Source organism: Myotis nattereri, assembly GCF_964212035.1.
Source record: "Myotis nattereri genome assembly, chromosome: 2".
Classification (NCBI taxonomy): Eukaryota; Metazoa; Chordata; class Mammalia; order Chiroptera; family Vespertilionidae; genus Myotis; species Myotis nattereri.
Window position 1 is genome coordinate 215,766,053 of NC_138076.1, and position 25,631 is coordinate 215,791,683.

General features: G+C 64.4%; 2 protein-coding genes across 10 annotated transcripts; both read left to right on the forward strand.

Moving 5' to 3' along the window:
* Positions 1–1,726: 1,726 nt before the first annotated feature.
* On the forward strand, positions 1,727–8,689 carry PANX2 (pannexin 2). Its single transcript, XM_081083257.1, has 3 exons — positions 1,727–1,955; positions 5,298–6,758; positions 7,480–8,689. Exons 1-3 carry the CDS (start codon positions 1,730–1,732, stop codon positions 7,821–7,823), a joined length of 2,031 nt encoding a protein of 676 aa, XP_080939383.1. The 5' UTR covers positions 1,727–1,729; the 3' UTR covers positions 7,824–8,689.
* Positions 8,690–11,952: 3,263 nt separating this feature from the next.
* On the forward strand, positions 11,953–20,441 carry TRABD (TraB domain containing). 9 transcript variants are annotated; one of them, XM_081083262.1, is made up of 10 exons: positions 12,069–12,110; positions 14,853–14,989; positions 16,805–16,869; positions 17,090–17,168; positions 17,377–17,543; positions 17,711–17,851; positions 18,266–18,376; positions 18,456–18,595; positions 18,829–19,113; positions 19,242–20,441. In XM_081083262.1, the coding sequence occupies exons 3-10, from the start codon at positions 16,837–16,839 to the stop codon at positions 19,417–19,419; spliced, it is 1,134 nt and encodes a 377-aa protein (XP_080939388.1). In that variant the 5' UTR covers positions 12,069–12,110; positions 14,853–14,989; positions 16,805–16,836; the 3' UTR covers positions 19,420–20,441. The 9 variants fall into 9 exon arrangements, with proteins under 9 accessions (XP_080939387.1, XP_080939385.1, XP_080939386.1 ...); XM_081083265.1 differs by having other exon boundaries at positions 14,895–14,989; positions 17,090–17,222; XM_081083263.1 differs by having other exon boundaries at positions 14,895–14,989.
* The last annotated feature ends 5,190 nt before the right edge of the window (positions 20,442–25,631 follow it).

Genomic DNA, 25,631 nt, shown 5'->3' on the forward strand with positions numbered 1-25,631 from the left:
GGCACAGGGGGCGTGGCGGGGCCAAGGCAGGTCCACACCGGGTCCCGAGGCCACCCAGGCCCCTAGTGCTCCCTGGGCACCCGGGAGGCCATCTTCCTGCTGACACGTAGGGACTGAGGTTCTGGTGGCCCAGCCGGGCCCACGCTGGCCTGAGCCTGAGGACCAGGCTCCAAAGACGCCCCATGAACGGCTGCCGTGGGTGAGGAGGCTCTGTCCCCAGAAATGGTCCTGCTTGGCCACCTGTGTGGCTGTCCCTGTCCCCCATTCGCCTGGTTACCAGGTCACCTTGTGCCCTGACCACAGCCTCCTGTGACTGGGCCTGCGGGGTGAAGGGGGACCCCCAGGGCTGCCCAATGACGGGGCGACCCACCCCCTACAGGCGCCCAGGTAGGAGCTATCTGGCGGGGAATGGGGCCCTGAACACTGTCCGAGGCCCAGGGGCGGGCACCTGCCATGTCCACCCGGGCTGGCCGTGGGGCAGCACCACTCGGGGTTCTCGGTGGCTGTAAGGTGTCTGTGCTAATGGGGGAGGGGTGGTGGGGGGGGGGACGCCTGGCTGTGGGGGGTCTGGGTTGTGTTGTTGGCACTGGAAGCAGCCCACTGCCTTAGTGACTATGGGGGAGGGGGGCGGAGAAACGTACATTAAGACCCATAGCACTGGGTATAGAAACGGACTCCCATTGGCAATGTCACCCCAATCTTTAAAAAACATAACGATGGCCCCTGGCACAGGCCATGCTCCCCCCACCCCACCCCACCAGCCCGGCCTGCGCCCCCACCCCCACCCCCGGAGGCAGGGCAACGGTGACCCAGCTGCAAACGCGCTCAGAGGGTTTACCGGGTGACTATGGAGTGAGGGTACCCCAGCCACGCACTTGCACACGCTGGTGCGCGCACCTATGGGGGGGGACGGGCCGCAGGACAATGAAGAGCGGGCTCTGCGGGACCTTCCGAGGGCGACGCGGGGTGGACGCGGGTGTCGGGTGGGGGGATGGAGGCCGGAAGGGGCAGGGAGCCGGGCCCAGAAGCGCAGGCCCCCAGCGCCCAGCCAGGGGCCGGCCCGGGCCGCAGGCGGGTGACGGGCAGGAGGTCGCGGCGGGGAGCAGGCGGCCGCGGGCAGGTGATGTGGGGACCGTGGTTCGCGCTGGGCGCCGGTGGGGGCCGCGAGGGAAGACGCCCCGAGCTGGGAAAGGGGTACCCGGTCCCCCGTCCGTGTCCGCAGAGCTCCCAAGGGCGTGGGGTCCCGGCACCCACCGTGGCGGCCCGGCTCTGGGAGTGAAGAGGCGGCACCGCGCCCCGAGGGTCGCCCCCACGGCCTCGCCCGCCGCCCTCTGGAGGGAGAGGAGGCACCAGCCCGGGCTCATTCGTTTTATTGAATTTAAGTATTTTCTGCAAAGTCATCGCCGGCGCCGCATTCTGCGTGGCGGGGGCGGGGGGGCGGAGCCAGGCCGCCGGTTGCCGCGGTAAACAGCCCCCTCCCCGCCGCGGGAGCGGGGCCGCGGCCCCAGCCCGGGACACCGCCGCCCCCGCGAGGACGCGCCAGGCCTGCCGGGCTGCAGCCCAGCGGGGGCGGCGGGGCCCGGCGCCCGACCCCTGCCCGCGGGGGCGGCGGAGCGCCCCCCTCCCCGCGCCCCCGCCCCGGCCCCTCGCGCCCCCGTGAGCCCCCCGCCCGCCCCCCGCGCCCCGTGAGCCCCCGGCGCCCCGCGCCCCCCGCCCGCGCGCGCCCCCCATGCACCACCTCCTGGAGCAGCCGGCGGACATGGCGACGGCGCTGCTGGCGGGCGAGAAGCTGCGCGAGCTCATCCTGCCCGGCGCGCAGGACGACAAGGCGGGCGCGCTGGCCGCGCTGCTGCTGCAGCTGAAGCTGGAGCTGCCGTTCGACCGCGTGGTCACCATCGGCACCGTGCTCGTCCCCATCCTGCTGGTCACCCTGGTCTTCACCAAGAACTTCGCAGGTGAGGCCGGCGGGGGCGCGGAGCGGGGGCGGGGGCGCGGCGCGGGGGGCGGGGGGGCGGGAGGGGGGCGGCTGCCGAGCCCGGCCTCCAGCAGCCCCTCAACACCGCCGTCCTTGCTGTGCTGCCGGTCACTCGGCTGCTCCCGCCCCTCTGCACCAGGCGTGGTTTTTACCTCCCATTCGCTCACCTGGAACCCGGGATGACCCCATCCTGGACCTCGACGTCGGGGCACAGATGAGAGTGGGGTCTGGCTGGGACGGGGCGCCCAGGAGGGGAGTGGGCAGGGTCTGAGGAAGGAGGAGTGGCCAGGTGAGAACCAGGAGACGCTACAGGTGATGGATGGGAATAGCAGAGCCCGAGCCTGGGGCCTGACTGCGGGGCGGGTCCCCCCAGGAGCAGGCCCGCTCTGCTCAGCCACAGGATGAGGCCTCCCCGAGGTGGGCGGCTGGAGACCCGAATCGCACCCCCAGGGTCTGGCTGGCAAGGGTTTCAGGCCCAGGTGACGGTGAGAGGACCCTCCCAGCCCCAATGCTGTGTCTGAGGGCCGGAGTGCCTGTCCATGGAGAAGGGATTGGGGCTCCTCTAGGAGGGATGTGCAGCTCTGTCCCCCGAGTGACATTGGCAACGTCCCTGCACTCTGCATCCACTTTCCCGAAGGCCTCGCCTTTAGGGGACACCCATTGTCCACGGTGCCTAATGCCCCCCAGGGTCCAGACACTCAGACTCCCGGGGCCAGGACAAGCCCACAGCTGCTGAGTCCGGTGTGGGTGCTGCCCACTCCGGGGCGTCCCTCAGGGTGGGCAGGCGGACTCGGGTCCTGGGCTGCTGAACAAATTAGCACAAACTTGGTGCTCAGAACCAGAATTTGACTCTCTCACAGTCTGGGGTCCAAGATCAAGGCGTGGGCAGGGCCGGGCTCCCAGAGCTCCGGCGAGGGGCCCCTGCTTTCCTCCCGCTCTGGGGGCCTGGCAGTCCTTGGTTTCACCGAGGCTGAATTGCCCAGTTTCTGCCTCCTCTTCTCCTGGGGGCCTTCTCTCTGCGTGTCTGTATCCAAACCTCCCGTCTTATGAAGACACCAGCCACTGGGCTGGCGTCCACTCCAGTGTGGCCTCGTCTTAGCTTTATTGCATCTGCAGAAACCCTATTCCCAAGCGAGGTCAGGCTCACAGATAGCGGGGAGTGAGACTGGACTGCCTTTTGGGAGACAGTTCCCAGTACGGTGCGCACAGAGGGGAGAGGCCAGCTCAGCCAGGCAGGGCCTGGGCACCCTCCGCGTCCAGCCGGGCCTGGGCTGCGGGCGTCTTCCTGGGCATCCTGGTCCAGCCGGGCCTGCCGTGGAGCCGCCTGTATTTGCACGGGGAGATGGTGCACCCACCTGGGCCCTGCTGGTGGGGGGAGGGGCCGACCAGAAACGGCTGGCCTCCCATCTGGGAGCTGCCCAAATGCCAGGCCCTCGGGTGCCCGGGCTTAGAGGGTGTTGGATGGCAAAAGACCCCCCTCGCTCCTGGTCAGAGCTGCTGTGAGTGACCCCCCCCATGGACCACCCCTCAGTGGATGGAGGGGTCAGATGGGTGTGTGGCCAGGACAGGGGAGAGACTGAGTTCAAGGGTTACCAGGGTCCTTGGACAGGGGACCAGCAACTCCTAAAACAGCCACCTGATGAGGTTCCAGCGTAGTCAGTGCACCTCTCCGGCCACAGCCGACGGTGTCCCCAAGGCCGCGTGTCCCCAAGGCCGCGTGTCCCCAAGGCCGACGGTGTCCCCAAGGCCGCGTGTCCCCGCTCGGCCTCTGCTTCCCTTTCCAGAAAGGACAGGAGGCAAGCATCTCACACCCCCCCACCCGACCTCCAGGCTGGGCCTGCGAGGCCCCTCCCTCCCATGGGGGCCAGCGCCCTGGGAGCATGTTTGTTCAGGTCCCTGGGGGAGGCTCCAGAGAGGGCCTGGGAGGGGGCGGCCAGCCTCCGCCTACAGCACAGACTGAGTGGCTGAAAATAACGCAAATGGACTCTCACGGTTCTGCAGCTCAGAAGCCTGAAATGTGTGCTATGGCTGGAACCAAGGTGTCAGCAGGGCCACCTCCCTGGGCTTCTCCAGCTCCGAGGCCCCCGCATCCCTGGGTCTCTTGCCCTGGCCCACCCTCTGTCTCCTTCCTTACACCTTTTTATTTCCTTATAATATTTATTGACTTCAGAGAGGAAGGGGGGGAGAGAGAGAGAAACATCAGTGATGAGAATTATGGATCAGCTGCCTCCTGCACACCCCCTACTGGGGATGGAGCCCGCAACCCAGCCTGTGCCCTGACCAGGAATCGAACCGTAACCTCCTGGTTCATAAGTCGACGCTCAACCACTGAGCCACTGGCCGGCCCTTACACCTCTCTCTGACTCTGATGCTCCTGCCTCCCTTAAAGGGTCCCTGTGATCACACCAGGCCACCCGGTCACCCAGGCCCATCGCCCCACTGAGAGCCCTGACCTCACCCACGGGCAGTCTGTGAAGGAACCTAATCGCAGGTTCTAGGGAGCCAGCTGCAGCGCCCCACACAGAGGCCTGTCGGGTGTGGGGTCTGGGCGGGATCTGGACCTCCCCTGGGGTGAGAGGGCTGAGAGGAGGAGGTGGGGGCCATGGGCCAGGTCTGGGGATGGCTGGGGTAGGGTCTCGCCGGCCAGAAGAGCGGCTCCATAGAGCTGGGGGCGCGGGGCCCGGAGGGCAGGCGCTGCTGGCAGGAGCCACCGGCGCAGGAGCATCTCAGCTCCCCTGCGGGGCGGCACTGGGGTGTGTGGGCGGGGCGGGACCCGGACTCGGAGGGTCGGAGGGTCGGGAGGGGCCGGGGGCCGGAGCGTCCAGCATGGCAGCGTGGGACTGGGCAGACGCAGGTGCAGCTCGCTCCTCCCCCAGGCTGCACCCAGCACCCCTCTCCTCCGTGGTAAGGACTTCCCGATGCTGCATGTGGCCTTGCCACTCAGCCGTGGGGTTTCCAGGGGAACCCAGGGCCACTGTCCTCAGGGGCAGCTGGGGCAGGGCCAGGCCCGGGCTGGTCCAGCTGGAAGGCGGCTCCTCTCAGGGACTGGTTGCCCCTTTGCGCACAGAGCCCGGTGGGTGGCCTTGGGAGGAGGGCCTGCTGGCAGTGCAGGCTGGTCCCAGGTGCAGTGGGCACAGCCATAACCTAACGGAAGGGGCAGCCCACTGCTGGGGGGTGGGGGGGTGCCCGGTGTGACCCTGCCCCACGGTTGGGACATGAGGGAGGGGAGTGTTTGAGGAGCAGCAGCCTCTACAGGCCCGGGTGTGGGCGGGCCGTGGCCGGGGAGGGTCTGGCGCCCCAGCCCCCTCTCCTCTCCCCCCAGAGGAACCCATTTACTGCTACACCCCACACAACTTCACCCGCGACCAGGCGCTGTACGCCCGCGGCTACTGCTGGACGGAGCTGCGGGACGCGCTGCCCGGCGTGGACGCCAGCCTGTGGCCATCGCTGTTCGAGCACAAGCTGCTGCCCTACTCGCTGCTGGCCTTCGCGGCCATCATGTACGTGCCCGCGCTGGGCTGGGAGTTCCTGGCCTCCACCCGCCTCACCTCCGAGCTCAACTTCTTGCTGCAGGAGATCGACAACTGCTACCACCGCGCGGCGGAGGGCCGCGCGCCCAAGATCGAGAAGCAGATCCAGTCCAAGGGGCCGGGCATCACGGAGCGCGAGAAGCGCGAGATCATCGAGAACGCGGAGAAGGACAAGAGCCCCGAGCAGAACCTGTTCGAGAAGTACCTGGAGCGGCGCGGGCGCAGCAACTTCCTGGCCAAGCTCTACCTGGCGCGCCACCTGCTCATCCTGCTGCTCAGCGTGGCGCCCATCTCCTACCTGTGCACCTACTACGCCACCCAGAAGCAGAACGAGTTCACCTGCGCGCTGGGCGCGGCCCCGGACGGGGGCCCGGCGGGCGCGGGCGCGGCGGTGCGCGTGAGCTGCAAGCTGCCGTCCGTGCAGCTGCAGCGCATCGTGGCGGGCGTGGACATCGTGCTGCTCTGCGCCATGAACCTCATCATCCTCGTCAACCTCATCCACCTCTTCATCTTCCGCAAGAGCAACTTCATCTTCGACAAGCTGCACAAGGTGGGCATCAAGACGCGCCGCCAGTGGCACGGCTCGCAGTTCTGCGACATCAACATCCTCGCCATGTTCTGCAACGAGAACCGCGACCACATCAAGTCGCTCAACCGCCTGGACTTCATCACCAACGAGAGCGACCTCATGTACGACAACGTGGTGCGGCAGCTGCTGGCCGCGCTGGCGCAGTCCAACCACGACGCCTCGCCCGCCGTGCGCGACGCGGGCGCGCAGACCGTGGACCCGAGCGCCGACCCCGCGCAGCCCGACGGCGCCGCCGAGCCGCCCGTGGTCAAGCGGCCCCGCAAGAAGATGAAGTGGATCCCCAGCAGCAACCCGCTGCCGCAGCCCTTCAAGGAGCCGCTCGCCATCATGCGCGTGGAGAACAGCAAGGCCGACAAGCCCAAGCCCGTGCGCCGCAAGACGGCCACCGACACGCTCATCGCGCCGCTGCTGGACGCGGGGGCGCGCGCCGCGCACCACTACAAGGGCGGCGGCGACGCCGGCCCCGCCCCCGGCCCCCCGCCCGGCCCCGACAAGAAGCCGGCCCGCCACTTCTCCCTGGACGTGCACCCCTACATCCTGGGCGCCAAGAAGGCCAAGCCCGAGGCCTCGCCCGCCGCCCTGCCCGCCTCCCGCAGCCAGGAAGGGGGCTTCCTGTCCCAGGCAGAGGAGTGCGGGCTGGGCCTGGCCGCGGCCCCCGCCAAAGGTAGGCAGCCCGGAGGGCCGGAGGGGGGCAGGGCCTGCATGGGGTCCAGGGAAGGGAGGACCCGGGCCGCCCTCCCCAGCCCCGGCACCTGGGAACCCTGTGAAAGGCGGAGGAGTGACGCTGCCGGGGTTGAGCGGTCAGGCTGAGTGGGCGCGGGTGGCTCTGCAGGGGCGAGTTCCAGCAGGACCCCAGCCCTGTGAGGGGGACAGGAGGAGGCGGGGCCCAGGGCTGGAGGGCGGGACAGGGAGTTGCTCAGGCCCTGGAGAAGGTGCTGGGAGGCCGCTGTGTGCTGAGGGCCCGCCCCCGCCCGGCCAGCCTGTGTGGCTCAGCGGCTGGGCACTGACCCAGGAGCCAGGCCGCCTCCCGGTAGGTTCCCAGGCAGGGCACATGCCCGGGTGGTGGGCTCCATCCCGAGTGTGGGGCCTAGAGGAGGCAGCCGGTCTCTATCATCGATGTTTCTATCATCGATGTTTCTATCTCTCTATTCCTCTCCTTTCCTTTCTCTAAAAAATTAATAAAGGCATATTTAAAAAAACAAAAAAAACAAAAAACAACAGGGGGTCTGGCCTGGACCCTGCAGGCTCTGGAGGCTGAGGGAGAGATCAACCCTCCCAGGACGTTTCGGAGCCATGAGCCCCAGCGGCTTCAGGGGTGTGGGGAGGGGTCGAATGGTGGGCAGATGGGCCTGCGGGGGTGACGTGCTGTGTCTTCCGTGTTCCAGACGCTCCACTCGCTGAGGAGGACATCCTGTACCCAGCAGAGCCGGCCCGGGCTGTGCTCCCCTCCGGCGGCACCTTCCATGTCTGCTCGCCCCCCGCCGCCCCTGCCACGGCCCCTCTGTCACCCGCCGGCCTGGGCAAGCCCGACCCCCTCGCCATCCTGAGCCGCAACGCCACCCACCCGCTGCTGCACATCGGCACGCTGTATGAGGCCCGGGAGGAGGAGGACGGGGGGCCCCGGGCACCCCCAGACATGGGGAGCCTCATCGCCATCCCCCCACCCCAGCAGATCCTCATCGCCACCTTCGATGAGCCAAGGACCGTAGTGAGTACCGTGGAGTTCTGAGGGCGCATGGCTGCCAGGGCCCCCCCGGGGGACCCCTCCGCATGACCAGGGTACACCGCCGCCCCCAGCACTGCCCACCCCAGCCTCCCACCCGCATGCCTCGGGCTCAGCACCTGTCCCTCCCCCTCTGTGGCATTGTTGGGGTGCTGGCTGGGCCAGGGGCTGGCCATGAGCCCCCTCCCTGCACCAGGCGCTCGCCGTGAGAAGAGTTTATTTTCTTAGTTTGTCTTGGGCCCAGGATGCTGTCCATGAGGGGTGCTCTGTGGGGGACATGTGGGTCCGAGGTGTAGAAGGAAGCTGGGGGCAGGGGCACCACGGGCCTGGGACGCACAGCCGCTGAGCCATGCTGTGCTCCTGGCTTGCCCGGGCAGGGCCGGAAGCCCTCAGGTCAAAGGTCAACATGCACTTTCTCCTTGTACCCCGACTACCTGTACTTCACTATGGTTACTGTAACCCACAAGTATCTCTCTTGTCAGGAGACTTAGGGTGCATTTAAAACAAAGGATGTGTGTGTGGGCGTGTGGGTGTGTGTGGCCAGAGGGGCAGGGCGCCTGTGTGCAAGTAGACACGTGGGTGAGCGTGCAAAGCATGCGTGAGTGGGCACCAGCGTGTAAGCAAGTGTGTGTGAGCGGGCCCAGGTGAGCGTGCACGTGTGAGACCAGGCATGGGCGCCGGGGCGTGAGCAAGGAAAGGAGTCCAACGCAATAACCACGTCCCCACCCGGGCCCCAGCCCCGCCCCGGGCCCACGCTGCTTCCCGGGGAGCCGGGCGGCGTGGCGGGTCTGCCCCTATTACCTCAGCCACGGCAACAACGTGACGCATTCACAAGGTAGCACTGAGCATATCAATAAATACTATTCTGATACCGCCTGCGTCCCGCGTGGTCCACGCTGGGGGCCTGTGCTCTGGCCAAGGCCTCCTGTGTCCCCACTGCATGTCGATCCCGGACCCCCACATTACAGGCCCCGGGAGGCGCCCCCCTGCCTTCCAGGCCACCCTGGGGGTGCTGCGGACCCACAGCGAGGCAGACACCTGGTCGTCACTGTGGCTGACACGCCGTGGCCTCTTGCTAACTGCACCGTAGGCGCCGGGACCAGGTGAGCCCTCCAGGACGCACAGGCTCAGCAGAGACGGCGCGCGCCCAGAGGCAGCCATCTCCTCCGTCAGGTGCTGGGGGACGGGCTGCTGGGTACACTCGGCAGAGCAGGACCCAGGAAGGCTCCCGGAGGAGGCTCTGGCCTTGAGGTGCTGCTAATACCATAGGGGTCCAGGGCAGGGTCTTGTCACCAGGCCTAGGACTTGGGCGGGGATGAAGCTGGCCCTGTGGGTGTCCACGGGACCACACGCCTTGCAGGCCACGGCACGTGACCCTCAGGATCTGAAGGGACACTTCGTGCAGGCAGGTGGCTGGGGCAGTGGGGCCAGAGACCTGCAGGGGCAGAGCAGGCAGGTGAAGGCCTGGAATCGCAGGGAGCGCTCTGCAGAGAGCCCGGCGTGGGCAGACCTGACCGCCTGGCCTGGAGCGCCCCCCGCACCCACCCAGCATCTGGGAGCTGGGCAACTGCCCTTCCCGGGAGTCAGACTGTACAGGGATGTGGACAGGCTGCAGCCCACCAGGTGTTTGACATGTAGGTTTGCTGTTGTTCAGGTGTGGGGAGGCAGGACGGGACAGTGGCCATTGCGATGACAGTTTGTGCTCACAGTCTCCAGGAGGGGGGGGCCACACCGGGCAGGGGCAGGGGCGCAGGGACGGGGGCACAAGAGCCCTTGCTGTGGTCTCTCAGGGAGGAACGGGCAGGGAGCAGGCCTCGGACGGGCTGTGTGAAGTGTCGGGGCCCCGGGACAGGGCTGCCCCTGGCTGTCGGGGACCTGGCCCCGGGTGATGAGGGCAGGTGGGAGGTGGCCCCACAGAGGAGGGGCGGGCGGGCGGGGCCTAGACCGGCAGGTTTGCACTGGAAGTTGTCGACTGTGTCGGAACCGGCCAGCCTGGGAGGGGCAGTCGCGTCCGAGGCTCCATGGGCCAGAGCATCAGGGAATGAACACCTCCCCAGAGAGCACTCCCCTCGCGTGAGCCAGGACGCTCTCCCCGGTCCAGCTTCCCAGGCTGTGTGGCCGCTGCCCCTCGGGTTGGCACTCAGCCTCTCCCCACGCCGTGGGAAGGGATCGTGTGCCCACAGGACGGAAGCAGGCTGGCCCATGGCCCCCGGGCAGCACCCCTCCGAGTCCCACACTGGCACCCGGCTCCATGGAGACGATAGAGGCCTAGGGGACCCACCAGGGAACCCAGGCCATGCAGGCCTCAGGTGTCAGCATTGCCGCGGCCTCCTGCCTCTTCTCGACTGGGCCTGGGGTCCAGCTTGACTTCTGTGATCCTCGCCATCCCCACCGCACGCATGCGGAGCCCAGTTGGGCCCTGCCCGGCCGGCCGGCCTTGCCCCCCTGCGGCCTCCTGCTCGTCCTGCCCACCAGGGTGACTCCACTCAGCATGGAGATGGCCCCAAGTCCTGCAGGGTGTGTGCCACCTGAGCACGGCGGCCGTCCATCTGCACGTCCCCTGCCAGTGAGCACACGGGGCCGCTGCTGCAAGACACGCGCGCACACGGGTCGGGGGGGGGGGGGTTGGGGGCACCTTCCGCGGACTCCCCGAGGCCTCTGCAGCCTGCAGGCTGCCCCACCTGTCCCTGGTGTGCGGTGCCATCTGCTGAGTCACTGTCACGCAGAGGCAGGCACTCCCTGCGGGGCGGGAAGGGCGGGAAGGGGGGTGGGACTCTGCCCCCGCAGGGCAGGGAGGCATCAGGGAAGCCGCCTGCCCCTCTCCTCCCCTCCGGCTGCCAGCTCCCAGCAGGGCGAGTGGGGGAAGAGGAGAGGCTGGGGGGAAACTGGCAGCCCCTCCCTCGGCCAGGCCTCTGCCCACCACGCCAGCCCAGCGTGGGCAGGCCCCTCAGCCTGCTCCAGGCCCCGGGCGATGCCCCAGAGTGGGCCCGGGCACCGCCTGGTAAACACCGCTCCTCCCGTGGCATGACCTGCGCGGGCTCTCGGAGCCAGTGCGGAGAACCGGACAGAGGGGCTGGACCGGACATGCCTGTCCGAGGAGAACAGGCAGCCCCGAGGCCAGCCAGGCCCGGGACCAGGAAGCTGGAGGAGGGAGGCGGGGCGCCTGGCGGGCAGAGAGCCCAGCCCGCTGGCCTGGAGGACGCTCCGCGCCATCCAGCGCAGGGGCACCGCAGATCCGGCCCGGAGCCTGGGGCCGCTCCCGGAGCCCGAGGGCCCCCGCCCCCGCACCCAGTTCCTGCCGGAGGGCTGGGCCGCCCCGCGCTCCGGGCCTGGCAGGTCCTCTGGCTCCGGCGGCGGCGGGCAGCCTCTGGCCCAGAGCGGCTGGTCCCAGACGCAGAGGTAGACGCTCCCCCCGCCCTTTCCTACAGGGAGCCCCTCGCATCCGCGTCGGCGGGCACCGGGGCCGCGAGCGCCGGGCATGAGCTTCCGGGGAGCGGTCTGGGCGGTCCCGGCGCGCCGCCCGCAGGAAGCCCTCACCGCACCCACCAGCTGTGCTGCGCCGGGTCCCCGCAACCGGGCGTTCCACCGGAGAGGGGCGGGGCCGAGGGAGGGGCGGGGCGGGGGGGACCCCGAGGCCGCCGGGGTCAGAGGGCGACAGGGCCCCTCCGCTGGCCGTGGGCCGAGGGCTCCAGCCCTCCAGGTCCGCCCGCCCCGAGGGCCCTCCAGGGCTGCGGTCCGGGGACTCCATGCCGAGGGATGGCCAGGCCGCGCGCCTGGAGACCGGCTCCCAGTGGGGGCGCTGCACAGCCGCGTTCTCTGCTCTTCGCATCGCGCTCTGGGCCGCCCCTTGCGTCTGTACCATTTCGCAAAGCCACCTGTGGACGCTGTACGAACACCATCCCCACTCGACAGACTGGGAGCTGCCACCAGAGAATTAAGGGCTTCGCAGGGCCTTCCCGTCCGGGCGGCGGGCCGGGGACTCGAACTCGCGTCAACGTGGCCGCTGCCTGTGTCCTGAGACCCGGGTCTCCGAGGCCGAGCGACGCTTTCCCGCACGCAGCCTTCTGGGAATTGTAGTCCGAGGGCGCCCGCGCGCGGCTCCCTGGGAAGTGTAGTCCGCTGGTGCGCCGCAGAGGCGAGCTGGCGGCGTGAGGAACTGCGCTTCCCAGCATGCCGCGCGCTCGGGGCACGGCCGCCGGCCTGTCCGGCCGCCCCGCCCCGCGGTCCCGGCCCGCCCCGTCCGGTGGGGCGACGAGCCGCATGGAGGCCGGCTGAGGAACGCTGCGCGCCCCGGTACGTCGCGCGGGCCGGGGGCGGGCGCGGGCCGGGGCGGGGGTCTCGGGTCCGGGCGGCGCGGCCCGGGAGGGGCGGGGGTCCGGGCTGCGGGGACGGGGTCTCGCGGGTCCCCGCGCCTCCCGGCGGCGGCCTGGCGCGGGCGGAGCGGGCTGCCATATGGCGGGGGAGCCCGAGGAGCCGGTGACAGCCCGGCCCCGGCGTCCGGGAAGCTGCCCGCCGAGCTGTAACTCACGGGCCATGAAGTTCCCGTCTCTGTCCACCCGCGGGGCGTCCGGGCGCCTGGGCCGCCCCGGGGTCCGGACGGGCGCTCGGCACCGCGGGGCGCAGGTGGCCCCGGCCCGCGCGACCCCCGGAGGGACGGCCCCGGGCGCCCTGCCTCCCGGCCGCGCTCGGTGCTGCGCCCCGCGCCAGGTGACGAGGGCGCCCGGCTCGGTCCCGTCAGCCCTGCGGGCGCCCGCGGGGCAGGTCCACCCGGACGGGCCGGGGCCGGAGCTGGCACCGCCGCGCGGTGGGTGGTGTGGGCAGCGGGGGCCCTGCGCTGGACCAGCAGCCGAGGAGCCCCCGCTCGGACCCGCGGGCTGTCATCCGCGGGCCCCCGGGCACCCGCCACGCCTCCCCGAGCCGGTCCTGCCGGACCCGGGGGCGTCTCCAGGGCTGGACCCGGAAGCCAGGCCGCGGGGAGGCCTTTCTGGGGGGGCCGGCGGCGCAGTCCGCTGCGGCCATGAGGAGACGCCAGTCGGGGCTCGGCAGCCCGTCCTCCCGCCTGGCGCTGGAGCCGCAGGTGGGGGCGCTGCCCGGTCGCGGGTGGGTCCCTCCTCCGGCTGCGGGGCCGGCGGGCTCCCCGTCCTCGTGGCCAGCGCTCTGGGGCCTCCGCTCAGGGGCCCTCATCCCATCACGCCCCCCCAGCCCCCCGCACCCCCCCCCCGCACCCCAACCCCAACCTGAACCCGAACCTGACCGCCCCGGAGGCCCCACTTCCTGGCGCCATCGCGTTGGGCTTAGGGCTCCGACCCCTGGACTCGGGGACATAGAGTTCGGTCTCCAGCAATGGGCCCAGGAGGGGACAGCGGCCGGATGGGTGGGGAGCCAGTGGCCTGAGACCTCAGCTTCTGCCCCACAACCCCACGCAGGGCACGTCACGTGCTACTCTGATTTGTGTCCCGGGCTACACACCCGGTGGGTCCCTCACACACCTGGGGCTCTTCCCCCCTTTTTATATACATATATGTATGTGTATATGTACGCGCCTGTGTATATGTATGTGTGTATATGTACGCGTGTGTGTATATATGTATATTTTGTGTGTGTATGTATGTGTGTGTATGTATATATATGTATTGATCTCAGAGAGGAAGGGGGAGGGAGGGAGAGATAGAAACATCGATGATGAGAGAGGATCATGGACCGGCCGCCTCCTGCAGGCCCCGCACTGGGGATCGAGCCGCAACCTGGGCCTGTGCCCCGACGGGAATCGAGCCCTGACCTCCTGGCTCCTAGGCCGACTGACGCTCAGCCACGGAGCCGCCGGCCGGGCTCTTCCCGCTTCAGAGCCAGCCCCTCCCACGGCTACTGACAAGACAGGCGCTCTCCGTTGTCAGGACTTCCCACACGTGGGAGTTTGTTTTCCGGGAGGTCTGGGAAGTGCCGCGATTCCCCAGCGAATAGTGGTGCTGTCCCTCCAGCCTGGGACGGCCTCCCTGCAGCGTTCGCCTCCTGCCTGCGGGGTCTGCCCAGCAGAGGGCAGCCGAGAGGCCCCGTGTTCATGGGCCAAGGAGCATGTGAGCCATGCGTTTTGCAGCCTGGAGAGGGCCTACTGTGTGTGGACGGCTGGACGGCAGGCACTCAGAGTCCTAGCTGGTACAAGCGTCCGGCCCAGGGCCACACAGCGCTGAGACTGGTCAGATCTGGCCAACCAGGTGACCGTCGCCCAAAGCGCAATTGCTGGCAGGTGGCTGACGAGCCCACCTGTTTGCCAGACAGACTGGCCGTGGGCAGCCTTGCTCAGCGGCACTCCGACAGCTGTGCCCAGCACCCACCCCAGGCCGTGCTCCGTGGACGGGAGTGAGGACAGGACTGGCAGAGGCTCCTGCTGGAAGGGGCGGGCTCTGGGGCCTGGATTTGGGAGGGTGTCAGCCTGTGTCCGCCGGTCCCTGCAGCCTGCAGTGGTGGGACCCATCAGTCCAGAGATTTCGTGGCAGGAAACTGGGAAGGACACAGATGCCTCCCCAGCAGCCACCGTGGGTGCAGGGAGGAGGCTGGGCCAGTGGTCCGTGGGGCGGGGCCCGTGCTCCCTCCAGGGTCCAGCCGTACAGATTGGAAGACGCATGATGCTGACCAGGGAGAGGGGAGGAGGGCTAAAGCCCGTCACGTCCCGTCCTGCGGGGGTATCACCAAGGCCTGCCGAGGTGAGGGACCCAGACAGTGTTAGAAGGTGGCGCCTGGATGTGATGAGGCCAGAGAGGTGCCTCCCGGGACTGGGATGGGGCTCAGTGGGAAAGGGGGGCCCAGCCCTCACGGGACTCCAGGCGTGGCCCCCACGGGCACTGGCTTCCTCCTGGGTGTCAGAGGGGGGGTCTGGCCAGCCCTGTGGCCACCAAAGGCTGGGAGGGAAGGGGGAGGCAGTGGTGGCCTCCCGTGCGGTGGCTGTGAGCACAGTGGGTTTTCCTTGTGCTGCTGGGAAGTGAGGATGGGCTGCCTCCCTCCGGGCTCTGACTGCCACCCTCCTCGCTGGCTGCCCAGGGGCCCGAGAGGGGAGGCCCCAAGCTGTGATCGCGCCCACAGGCTCAGCTTCCTGTTTCTGTTCCGGGCGGTGCCTGCGTCAGGCAGAGCTTTGCTCTGTGAAGCTGGAAGGAGGTGCTGGGAGGGGCGAGGCCCAGGTGAGCCACTGCCCTTGACCAGGTGCCCGCGGTGCTGCTGCTCCTTCCGGGCGGGGGGCACCCCGCAGGAGGCCAGGCCAGACGCGGGCTCCCGCCAGGCTCCCCTCCCTGTCCCGCGGGGTCTGACTACCACCCTCCTCGCTGGCTGCCCGTTGTTCCTCTTCCTGGCCCTACTCATCCTCGGGACGGGCCGCCCCCTTCTGGGTCAGCCCAGGCCCCTCTGCGTGTCGACAGCAGGCCTGGCCGTGACACCGGGAGGCAGCCCTGCCCCGGCGGCACCTCCTGCCCAGGCAGTGCCTCCCGCTGCAGGGAGGAGGTGGAAGCTCAGGGGCCAGTTGCCGGGTCAGCAGTGAGGCCAGGGACAGAGCCTGACGTGTCATGCTTAGTCCACTCTGTCTTTCCTTTTTAAAAAAATATTTTTTATTGATTTCAGAGAGGAAGGGAGAAGGAGAGAGAGAGAAACATCAGTGATGAGAGAATCATCGATCAGCTGATGGGCTGCCTCTCGCACGCCCCACACTGGGGCCACCTGGGCATGTGCTCTGACCGGGAATCGAACCATGACCTCCTGGTTCACAGGTCGATCTCAACCACTGAGCCACGCTGGCCGGCTGGGCTGTTTTTCCTTTTTTTAAAAAAAAAAATATATTTTATTGATTTTTTGCAGAGAGGAAGGGAGAGGGATAGAGAGTTAGAAACATCGATCAGCTGCCTCCTGCACACTCCACACCGGGAACGTGCCCGCAACCAAGGTACATGCCCCTGACTGGAATCGAACCTGGGACCCTCAGTCCACAGGCCGATTCTCTATCCACTGAGCCACACCAGTCAGGGCTGTTTTTCCTTTTCGTCACGAAAGGTCTGTAGTGAACCTGAGCCCTGGCCGGCTCACTCAGTTGGTTAGAGCGTCATCCTGATAGCCCAGGTTGCGGGTTCGATCCTTGGCCAGGGCACATACAAGAATCAGCCAGTGAATGCATCACTAAGTGGGGAAGCAAGTTGATATTTCTCTCCCTCTCTCTGAAATCAATAAATAAATTTTAAAACTTAAAAAAATAGTGAACCCTGGCCCGTCCTGCAGCCCCTGGGGGTCTGTCCCGTGTGTCCCAGCGGCTGCTGCTGCTGAAGCCCATCCCGAGCCCGAGGCGCCCCTGTGGGGCCACGTCCGGCCGACAGGCTGTGAACCCCACGCCGCCAGCCGCGGCTACAGCCAAGCAGCGTCCCTTCCGTGCAGCCCAGACATGGCCTGGTGTCTGCGGGGCCTCAGGGGTCTGGTCAGGTTCTCGCCTTTCTGGGTCTGTGCGGCCACCTGTCCTGGGGCAGCAGGGCCCGGTCCAGCTGGTGCCGGTGGGAGGCGCAGGGATCTGACGGCCCGTGGCCAGGTGCTGCGTCTGCGCTGACATCTGTGCACGTGGCTGGCTCCGTGGACAGCAGCCACGCTCTGCCCCCGCAGATGCTGAGACAGCCCTGGGTCCAGCATTGATGTGACACACAGGCTCACTGCTGCCACTTGCGCTTCGTTCCAAAGTCAGATGGAACCTGGTCCACGTGGGTCAGCAGGAGGTGGGGGCGGCAGCCCCGCTGGCGCGGACCCGGCTCCCTGGCCAGACCCCGGCGGCCGGGCTGCCCTGTCGCTCATGGCGGAGTCTCGCACCTGCTGCGCCCGGCCAGGGACCCTGGTGGCCGGTGGTGTCGGTCCCACCCAGGGCCCTTCAAGACGACCGACCAGACCCCATCCCCTGACCGAGCCCCCTGCTCCCCACCGAGCCCCCTGCCCGGCCTGGGCTCCCGGTGAGGACGGACCTGTCTCCTCAGGCTCCCTGGTTGGTGCAGAGCCTCCTGCAGCCATGGAGGAGGAGGAGGAGCAGCCGGCTCAGGAGGTGAGGCCCGCGGGGTGGGCACAGGGCCCGGCCAGCTTCGCGGGGGAGAGCTGTTCCCAGGAGGGCGGCCTGCAGAGCCGTGGCCATACACAGCTTCTGGTCCTGGGGGGCTCCCGGCAGCACCTGAACGGGGGTGCCTGGCAGGGCGAGGGGGTGTCTGGGGCTCAAGCAGCCTCCAGGCAGGGGATCCCCAACTCAAACACGCCCCTTCCCTCCGCAGACCAGCGCGGACCCCGCGGGGACCTCGGGAGCTGCGGAGATGGTGCCCAGGGCGCCTCCTGGAGAACCCCAGAACCTGTGTCCGTGCTCCCAAGACCATGTGGTGCTGGGCGGCGAGGGTGGGCCGCTCCCGGGTTTGTGGACGGGCCCTGCTGCCCAGGGCGTGGGGGGCTCTCCCTGTGGACATGCCCCGTCTCCCCCGCCCCCCCTCCCCCGCCACGCCTCCTGGCGCCCCTGCAGCCCTGAGAGCCCGGGCTCTGCGCACCCCAGCGGCCTGTGTCCTTGCAGCCGACGCGGACGCCTTCAACCTGCTGCTGGAAATGAAGCTGAAACGGCGGCGAGAGCGGCCCCGGCTGCCGCGCACGGTGACGGAGCTGGTGGCTGAGGACGGGAGCCGGGTGTACGTGGTGGGCACTGCCCACTTCAGCGATGACAGCAAGAAGGACGTGGTGAAGGTGACTGCCACTGCGCTGGGCCTCCCGCGCCCCCTCTCCCAGGGCAGGCAGCCCGTTCTGAGCGCCCTCTCTCTAATTGCTTAAGGACCGCGGGGGGCGGGGGGGGAGCGGCTGTGCAGGGGGGTGTGAGGGCAGCGGAGCGGCGGCCAGTGACGCTGTCCGTGCAGACGATCCGCGCGGTGCAGCCGGACGTGGTGGTGGTGGAGCTGTGCCAGTACCGCGTGTCGATGCTGAGGATGGACGAGCGCACGCTGCTGCGCGAGGCCAAGGAGATCAGCCTGGAGAAGCTGCAGCAGGCCGTGCGGCAGGTGCGCGGCCGCGGGCCCCGGGCACGGGGTGCTCCCTGCTCTGCCCGCCTCAGAGGCCCGGTCACAGGACCCGAGGGAGACCCGGCCCCCAGTGAGCACAGGGAGCAGCCCGCCCTGTCTCTGCCTGTCGAGGCCCCTCCGCCCTCTCCCTCCCCGAGTGTCAGACAAAGGAGGAGGATTGGGGACTCTGAGCAGGGACGGGTGGGGGTGGGGGTCTCAGTCCTGTCCCGCCATCTGCCAGCCCCAAGCCCTCGGCCACTGCACCGACCGTGGGCAGTGGAGTCCTGGGCTGGGCTGGAGGGAAGGAGCGTCCAGGGCAGGGACCAGCAGACCGTCCACCCCGCAGCCCTGGGTGGGTCCACACGGCCAGGCCTCGGGCCTGTGGGCTGGGCTCAGGCTGCGGCCTCTCTGCAGAACGGGGTCATGTCGGGGCTGATGCAGATGCTACTGCTGAAGGTGTCGGCCCACATCACGGAGCAGCTGGGCATGGCGCCCGGCGGCGAGTTCCGCGAGGCCTTCAAGGAGGTGGGCCTGGCTCGGCGGGGGGGCTCGGGATGGGGCCCGGGGCCTGCGGCGTCCCCAGCCAACCCCAGCCTCTGCCCAGGCCAGCAAGGTGCCCTTCTGCAAGTTCCACCTGGGAGACCGGCCCATCCCCGTCACCTTCAAGAGGGCCATCGCCGCACTGTCCTTCTGGCAGAAGGTGAAGCTGGCCTGGGGCCTGTGCTTCCTGTCGGACCCCATCAGGTAGGGCCCCTCGGCCTCCTGCCCGTCCCGGCAGGGATGGTGGCCCGTAGCCCAGGGCGACCCCCAAAATGACAAGGGGTCTGCACAGCCCCTTGTCCTGTGGCTGAGCCTCAGCCAGCCTCCCAGTCCTTCCTCAGCCATGATCCCCAGCAAAGGGGCCCGGCCCCACCCTGGCTGAGCAGCCCAGCCTCCTGCTGGCCCCGGCCGGGCTGGCAGCTCCCCTCTCCCCCCAGCAAGGACGACGTGGAGCGGTGCAAGCAGAAGGACCTGCTGGAGCAGATGATGGCGGAGATGATTGGCGAGTTCCCCGACCTGCACCGCACCATCGTCTCCGAGCGCGACGTGTACCTGACCTACATGCTGCGGCAGGCCGCCCGGCGCCTCGAGCTGCCCCGCGCCTCTGACGCCGAGCCCAGGAAGTGCGTCCCCTCCGTGGTGGTGGGCGTCGTGGGCATGGGCCACGTCCCCGGCATCGAGAAGAACTGGACCACTGACCTCAACATCCAGGAGATCATGACGTGAGTGCCCGCCGCCCACCGGCCCACGCGCTGAGCTAGGCGGGGGTGGGGGGGGCCGCACGGCTGGGCGGGGCTGGTGCTGGGTGCACACACCCGGAGCCAGGCCCAGCCCACCCTCCCTCCCCCAGCGTCCCCCCGCCGTCCATCTCCGGCCGAGTGTCCCGGCTGGCGGTGAAGGTCACCTTCTTGGGCCTGCTGGGCTACAGCCTGTACTGGATGGGGCGCCGCACCGCCAGCCTGGTCCTGTCGCTGCCCGCCGCCCGGTATTGCCTGCAGCGGGTGTCCTCGGCCCGGCCGGACCCGTAGGAAGGACCAAGGAGCCACCGCAGCTGAGGGGCCACCTGTGGCTGCCGGCCCCGAGGAGCTCCTGGTGCCACCCTGTGGGGTCCAGGTCCCGCCTCGCCTGCTCCCGCCCCCAACCACCCAAATAAAGGATCATTTCACTGCTCTGAGCGCAGGCTCCCCCCAAGACTGTTCACGGGCCTCATGGGCATCAGGCAAGGGTCGGGAGGCCTGAGCTGTGTCCTGCCCCTGAGCCCCAGCGGTGGGCGTGGGGGACCCCGGCTGCCAGCCCCTCCCTCACGTGCCTTCGCTGGTGCCAGTGGCAGGAGCAGCCGCAGGGTCCAGGGGGCCCGGGCACCCACAGCTCTGCTTTGGCTCCGGGAGCGTTGCCCCAGGGGAGCGAGGGGCCAAACAGGAGCCCGGACACTCTGCCTGCAGGGAGTGTGTTTTGGGCTTTTTTAAATTTGTGAAATTTTTACTCAGGTAATTTTAACTTAAAAGAAAACAAACTGAAGCAGATGTCAGGAAATACTAGCCTTAAGCCGGTTGGGACAGAGGGTGGCTTTTCCGTGGGTGTCGGTCCTGAGGGTGAGCGAGGGCAGGTTCGGCCCTGGCAGTGGGGCCGGGCGCAGGGGTGGGAGCCTGCCCGGCTGTGGGGGTTGAACCTGCTGCCTGTGCATCTGGTGGGGGGCCCGGGGGGCCCGGCCGCCGTGGCCGATGGTGTGTGTCCAGCAGGGCTTGCCAGTTTGCACGCATGCCAGCAGGCGCCCCCATCCCCCGCACGCCCACCTCCGTGGTACGGACAGGCTCGAGCCGGCCCACCCAGCACCTCCGCCTCGGGCATCACTCGTGTGTGTGCGTGTCCGTCGATCCTGTTGTGTTACGACGTCGCGTCCCTGCAGCCGGTCTGGCCGGTGTGATTGTGCTGACAGTGTCTGACCAAATCAGGTGACCCCACAGCTGGGCCTGGGGCCTCGGGCTGGCCGCGTCCTTCCTGTCACTCGCTTGTGTACGTGTTCCTTAGAACAAATAAAAGCTAATTTTTGAAGCTCCTGTTTTGTGAAATGTGTGACAACGGACTCGAGTGACCAGGGAGGGGTGCTCCCTGGGCCACAGTGGGGAGGGCAGCAGGGAGGTCCACGGGGGACACGCTAGGGAGAGGGTGTTGCGACAGTGGGAGGACCTGAGTCTAACCGAGGGCCGGGGGGCAGCTCAACCTGATGGACCGCCACGTCCAAAGAAGGCGCCTGAGGTGGGTGTCCCGAGCTGAGGGGAGGGGGTACTGTCTCCGGGAGCGAGGAGCCTGCAGGGGGCTCCGGTCCAGTCGCCCAGAGAGCACTGCGCCTTCCCGGATGCTAGCCCCTGGCCCTCAGCCGCCACAGGAGAGAGCGCTCAGATGGGGTGAGACCCCCCGGCTGGAAGGAGCCAGGACCTGCAGCCTGGAGGGCAGGAGATACTGCGCCTGCGTCACTTGTAAAAGCCAAGAGAGGTTCCTGTCCGGGGCTAGCAGGAGGGCTGGGCCCAGCGGCTCAGCTTCATCCTCAGACCTCACACCTGCACACTGATGTCACCGAGCAGGTTCATGGTCGGGAGAGATGGGGAGAAACCTAAACATCCCTAAGGGGACCCACAGAAAAGACGCCCAGGACCCAGCCTTAGGGAACAAAGGGCGCCTCGAGGTGGGCGTAACATCCAGCAACTGGACAGTAGCTGTGAACTGTCACCATTTGAAATTTTGAATTTGTTACAATGCAAGTTTGTGTTAAATTGAGAAGCAGAAAAACAATAAGGTTTCACTTTTTCAAATAACACTCATCCTTCTTGGGGAGGAGGTGCACAGCGGACAAGGCTGCCCGGGGTGCTGGGTTCTCTGACAACCATACACAAGGAGCCCGGACAGTGACTCAGCAAACAGGGGCAGGTAGAGGCCTCTGGACTTTGACAAATGCCCCAAAGAATACAAACGGCTTAGTAAGTAACCCCAACTCTAACCCTAACCCTAGCTCTAACCTTAACCTAAACCCTAACCCTAAGCTCTAACCCTAATCCTAGGCCCTAATGCTAACCTCTAACACAAAGCTCTAAACCTAACCATAAACTAACCTCTAACACTAACCCTAAGCTCTTACTCTAACCATAAAGCTAACCTCTAACCCAAAATTTAATGCTAACCTCTAACCTTAACCCTAAGATCTAACCCTAAAATCAAACCCTAACCCTAAACTCTAATCCTAAACCTAAGCTCTAATCCTAACACTAACCTCTAAACTTAAGTTCTAACTCTAACCCTAACCCTAACCTCTAACACTAACCCTAAGCTCTAACCCTAACCCTAAAATCTAACCCTAAGATCTAACCCAAACCTTACCCATAACCCTAACCATAGCTCTAACCCAGTGGTTCTCAACCTTCCTAATGCCGCCACCCTTTAATACAGTTCCTCATGTTGTGGTGACCCCCATCCATAAAATTATTTTCTTTCTTTCTTTTTTTTAAATATATTTTATTGATTTTTCACAGAGAGGAAGGGAGAGAGACAGAAAGTTAGAAACATCGATGAGAGAGAAACATCGATCAGCTGCCTCCTGCACATCTCCCACTGGGGATGTGCCCGCAACCCAGGTACATGCCCTTGACCGGAATCGAACCCGGGACCTTTCAGTCCGCAGGCCGACGCTCTATCCACTGAGCCAAACCGGTTTCGGCCATAAAATTATTTTCGTTGCTACTTCATCACTGTAATGTTGCTAGTGTTATGAATCATAATGTAAATATCTGATATGCAGGATGTATTTTCTTTGTTACAAATTAAACATAATTAAAGCATAGTGATTAATCACAAAAACAATATGTTATTATATATGTGTTTTCTGATGGTCTTAGGCGACCCCTGTGAAAGGGTCGTTTGACCCCCAAAGGGGTCGAGACCCACAGGTTGAGAACCGCTGCTCTAACCCTAGCCCTAACCTTAACCCTAACTCACACCATAACCCTAGCGCTAAACCTAACCCTAACTCTAACCCTAACGACTAATACTAAGTTATAACCCTAACCCTTGATCTAACCCTAACCCTAATATTAACCATAGCTCTAACCCTAACTCTAACTTCTAGCGCTAAGGGCTAACCTAAACCCTAACATTTAACCCTAAGCTCTAACCCTAACCCTAAGTTATGGCCCTAACCATAATGATAACTTCAAACCCTGACTCTAAATTCTAACCCTAATTCTAATGCTAACCTCTAACCCTAAGCTCCAAACCTAACCCTAACCTCTAAACCTAACCTCTAAACCTAAATTCTAACCCTAACCCTAACTTCTAACCCTAACCCTAAGTTCTAAAGCTAACCATAAACCCTAACCATACACTCTAACCCTAACCCTAAACACAGCTCTACCCTAACCGAAACCCTAACCTCTAACCCTAAGCTATAACCCTAATCCTAGCTCTAACCCTAACCTCTGACCCTACCCTAAACCTAACCCTGGCTCTAACCCTAACCCTAACTCAAACCTTAACTCTAACACTAATCCTAACCCCTAAACCTAACCCTAGCTCTAACCATAATCCTAACCCTAAGCCTAGCCACTAGGTGTAACCCTAAGCCTAGATCTAACCCTAACCCTAACCCTAACCCTAACCTTAAACCTAGCTCTAAACTAAACCTTAACCCTAACCCTAACCTATAACCTCTAACCCTAACACTAACCCTAGCTCTAACCCTAACAGTAATCATAAACGCTAAACTCCAAACCAAAACCCTAAACTCTCACCCTAAGCTCTAACCTTAACCCCAACCCTAACCCTAAAACTAACCTCTAACCCTAAAACTAACCTCTAACCCTACCCCTGGTTCTAACCCTAAAGCTAACCCTAACCATAGCTCTAAACCTAACCCTAATCATAAGCCTAACCTTAGCTCTAACCCAAACCATAACCCTAACGCTAAAACCCTTAACCCTAACCCTAACTCTAGCCCTGGCTCTAACCCAAACCCTAACCCTAGCTCTAACCCTAACCCTAATCCTAGGTCTAACCCTAACCCTAACCCTAACCCTACCCCTAACCTCTATCCCTAGCCCTAACCTCTAACCCTAACCTTTAATCCTAACCCTAATTTCTAAGACTAACCCTAAACTCTAAACCTAACCCTAACACTAATCCTAATCTCTAAGCCTAACCCTAAACTCTAACCCCAAGCTTTAACCCTAACCCTAACTCTAACCCCAAGCTTTAACCCTAACCCTAACTTATAATCCTGACTCTAAACTCTAACCCTAACCCTAAATCCCTAAGTTCTAGCCCTAACCTTAAACCCTAAGCTCTCACCCTAACCCTAAGCTATGACCCTAACCATGATACTAACCTATAACCCTGACTCGAAGCTCTAACCCTAGCCCTAAACGATAACCCTAATCCTAACCTTAGCCTTAACCTCTAACCCTAAACTAACCCTAATCCTAAACTATAACCCTAACGGTGATGATAACCTATAACCCTGACTCTAAGCTCTAACCCTACCCTTACCCCTAAGCTCTAGCCCATCCGTGGGCAAACTACGGCCCGTGGGCCGGATCCGGCCCGTTTGAAATGAATAAAACTAAAAAAAAAAAAAAGACCGTACCCTTTTATGTAATGATGTTTACTTTGAATTTATATTAGTTCACACAAACACTCCATCCATGCTTTTGTTCCGGCCCTCCGGTCCAGTTCAAGAACCCATTGTGGCCCTCGAGTCAAAAAGTTTGCCCACCCCTGCTCTAGCCCCACCCTAACCATAAGCTCTAACCCTAACCCTAGCCCTAACCTCTAAACCTAATGCTAACCATAACCCTAAACTCTAACCCTAGCCCTAACACTAACTCTAAGCTATAACCCTAACTCTAGACCTAACACCCAACCCTAACCCTAACCTCTAACCCTAAGCTATAACATGAACCCTAGCCCTAACCTCTAATCCTAAACTCTAACCCTAACCCTAAGCTATAACCCCAACCCAAACCCTAAACTCTAACGCTAACTCTAACCTTAACCTATAGCACTAACCGTAATGCTAACCTCTAACCCAGGCTCGAAGTTCTAACCCTAGCCCTAAACTATAACCCTAAACCCAACCTAACCTCTAACCCTAAGTTCTAACCTGAACCCTAACCTTAACCTAACCTCTAACCCAGTGGTTCTCAACCTTCCTAATGCTGCGACCCTTTAACCCCCCACCATAAAATTATTTTCGTTGCTACTTCATCACTGTAATTTTGCTACTGTTATGAATCGTAATGTAAATATCTGATATGCTATATGTGTTTTCCAATGGTCGCGACCCACAGGTTGAGAACCACTGCTCTAACCCTAACCATAACCCTAAGTTCTAACCCTAACTCTAAGCTATAGCCCTAACCATAATAACTTCTAACCAACTCTAAACTCTAACCCTAACTCTAATGCTAACCTCTAACCCTAAGCTCTAAACCTAACCCTAACCTCTAACCCTAATCTATAACCCTAACCCTAAATATAATCCTAGCACAAACTTCTAACCCTAAGTTCTAAACCTAACCATAAACCTTAACCATATGCTCTAACTCTAACCCTAAACTCTAACCCTAAGTTCTAACTCTAACCCTAACTTCAAACCTTAACCTCTAACCCTAAGTTTTAACCCTAAACCTAACCTCGAACCCTAAGCTCTAACCCTAATTGTGATGCTAACTAACCTATAACCCAGACTCTAAGCTCTAACCCTGACCCTGACCCTGACCCATAACCTTTGCAGGCCCGGCCTGGCTCCCCCGCCCTGCCCGCCCGCCCCACCCCCTGGAACCTATGAGCCGTTCGCGGGCCTGGCCCTGTGTCCCCCGAATCGCCAGCAGCAAGAAAGCGGGACCGCTCGTTCCACAGAGAAGTGCTGTGCGAGGAAGCGGGGGCACCTGGGGCGCCAAAGACCCGCAGGGCCCCCACCCGGGCAGTCACTCTGGACCGTCCGGCCCCCTCTGCCCGCGCCAGCCCCGCCGCGGCCAGGAGACCCGCGCTGGTCCGGGACCAACAGCGCAGCCTCCACGCATCTCCGTGATCGAACTGCAGAGGCGCAGCGACGGACGAGCTGACGAATCAGAATCAAGCTCTAGCGGGCGCGGCTCGCGCAGGCGCAGCGGCGGACACCGCCTCTCTGGCGATTGGGCGGCGAGGCGTCCGGGGCGGGGCTTCCTGTCGGGGCGGAGGGGTTTCCGCCGCAGCG

Coding starts and splice junctions, on each gene's coding strand:
- PANX2 (XM_081083257.1), top strand. CDS start 1,730: ATGCACCACCTCCTGGAGCAGCCGGCGGACATGGCGACGGCGCTGCTG. Junction 1,956..5,297: donor CTTCACCAAGAACTTCGCAG/GTGAGGCCGGCG, acceptor CTCTCCCCCCAG/AGGAACCCATTTACTGCTAC. Junction 6,759..7,479: donor GGCCGCGGCCCCCGCCAAAG/GTAGGCAGCCCG, acceptor TCCGTGTTCCAG/ACGCTCCACTCGCTGAGGAG.
- TRABD (XM_081083266.1), top strand. CDS start 17,187: ATGTGGTGCTGGGCGGCGAGGGTGGGCCGCTCCCGGGTTTGTGGACGG. Junction 17,544..17,710: donor GCAAGAAGGACGTGGTGAAG/GTGACTGCCACT, acceptor CTGTCCGTGCAG/ACGATCCGCGCGGTGCAGCC. Junction 17,852..18,265: donor TGCAGCAGGCCGTGCGGCAG/GTGCGCGGCCGC, acceptor GCCTCTCTGCAG/AACGGGGTCATGTCGGGGCT.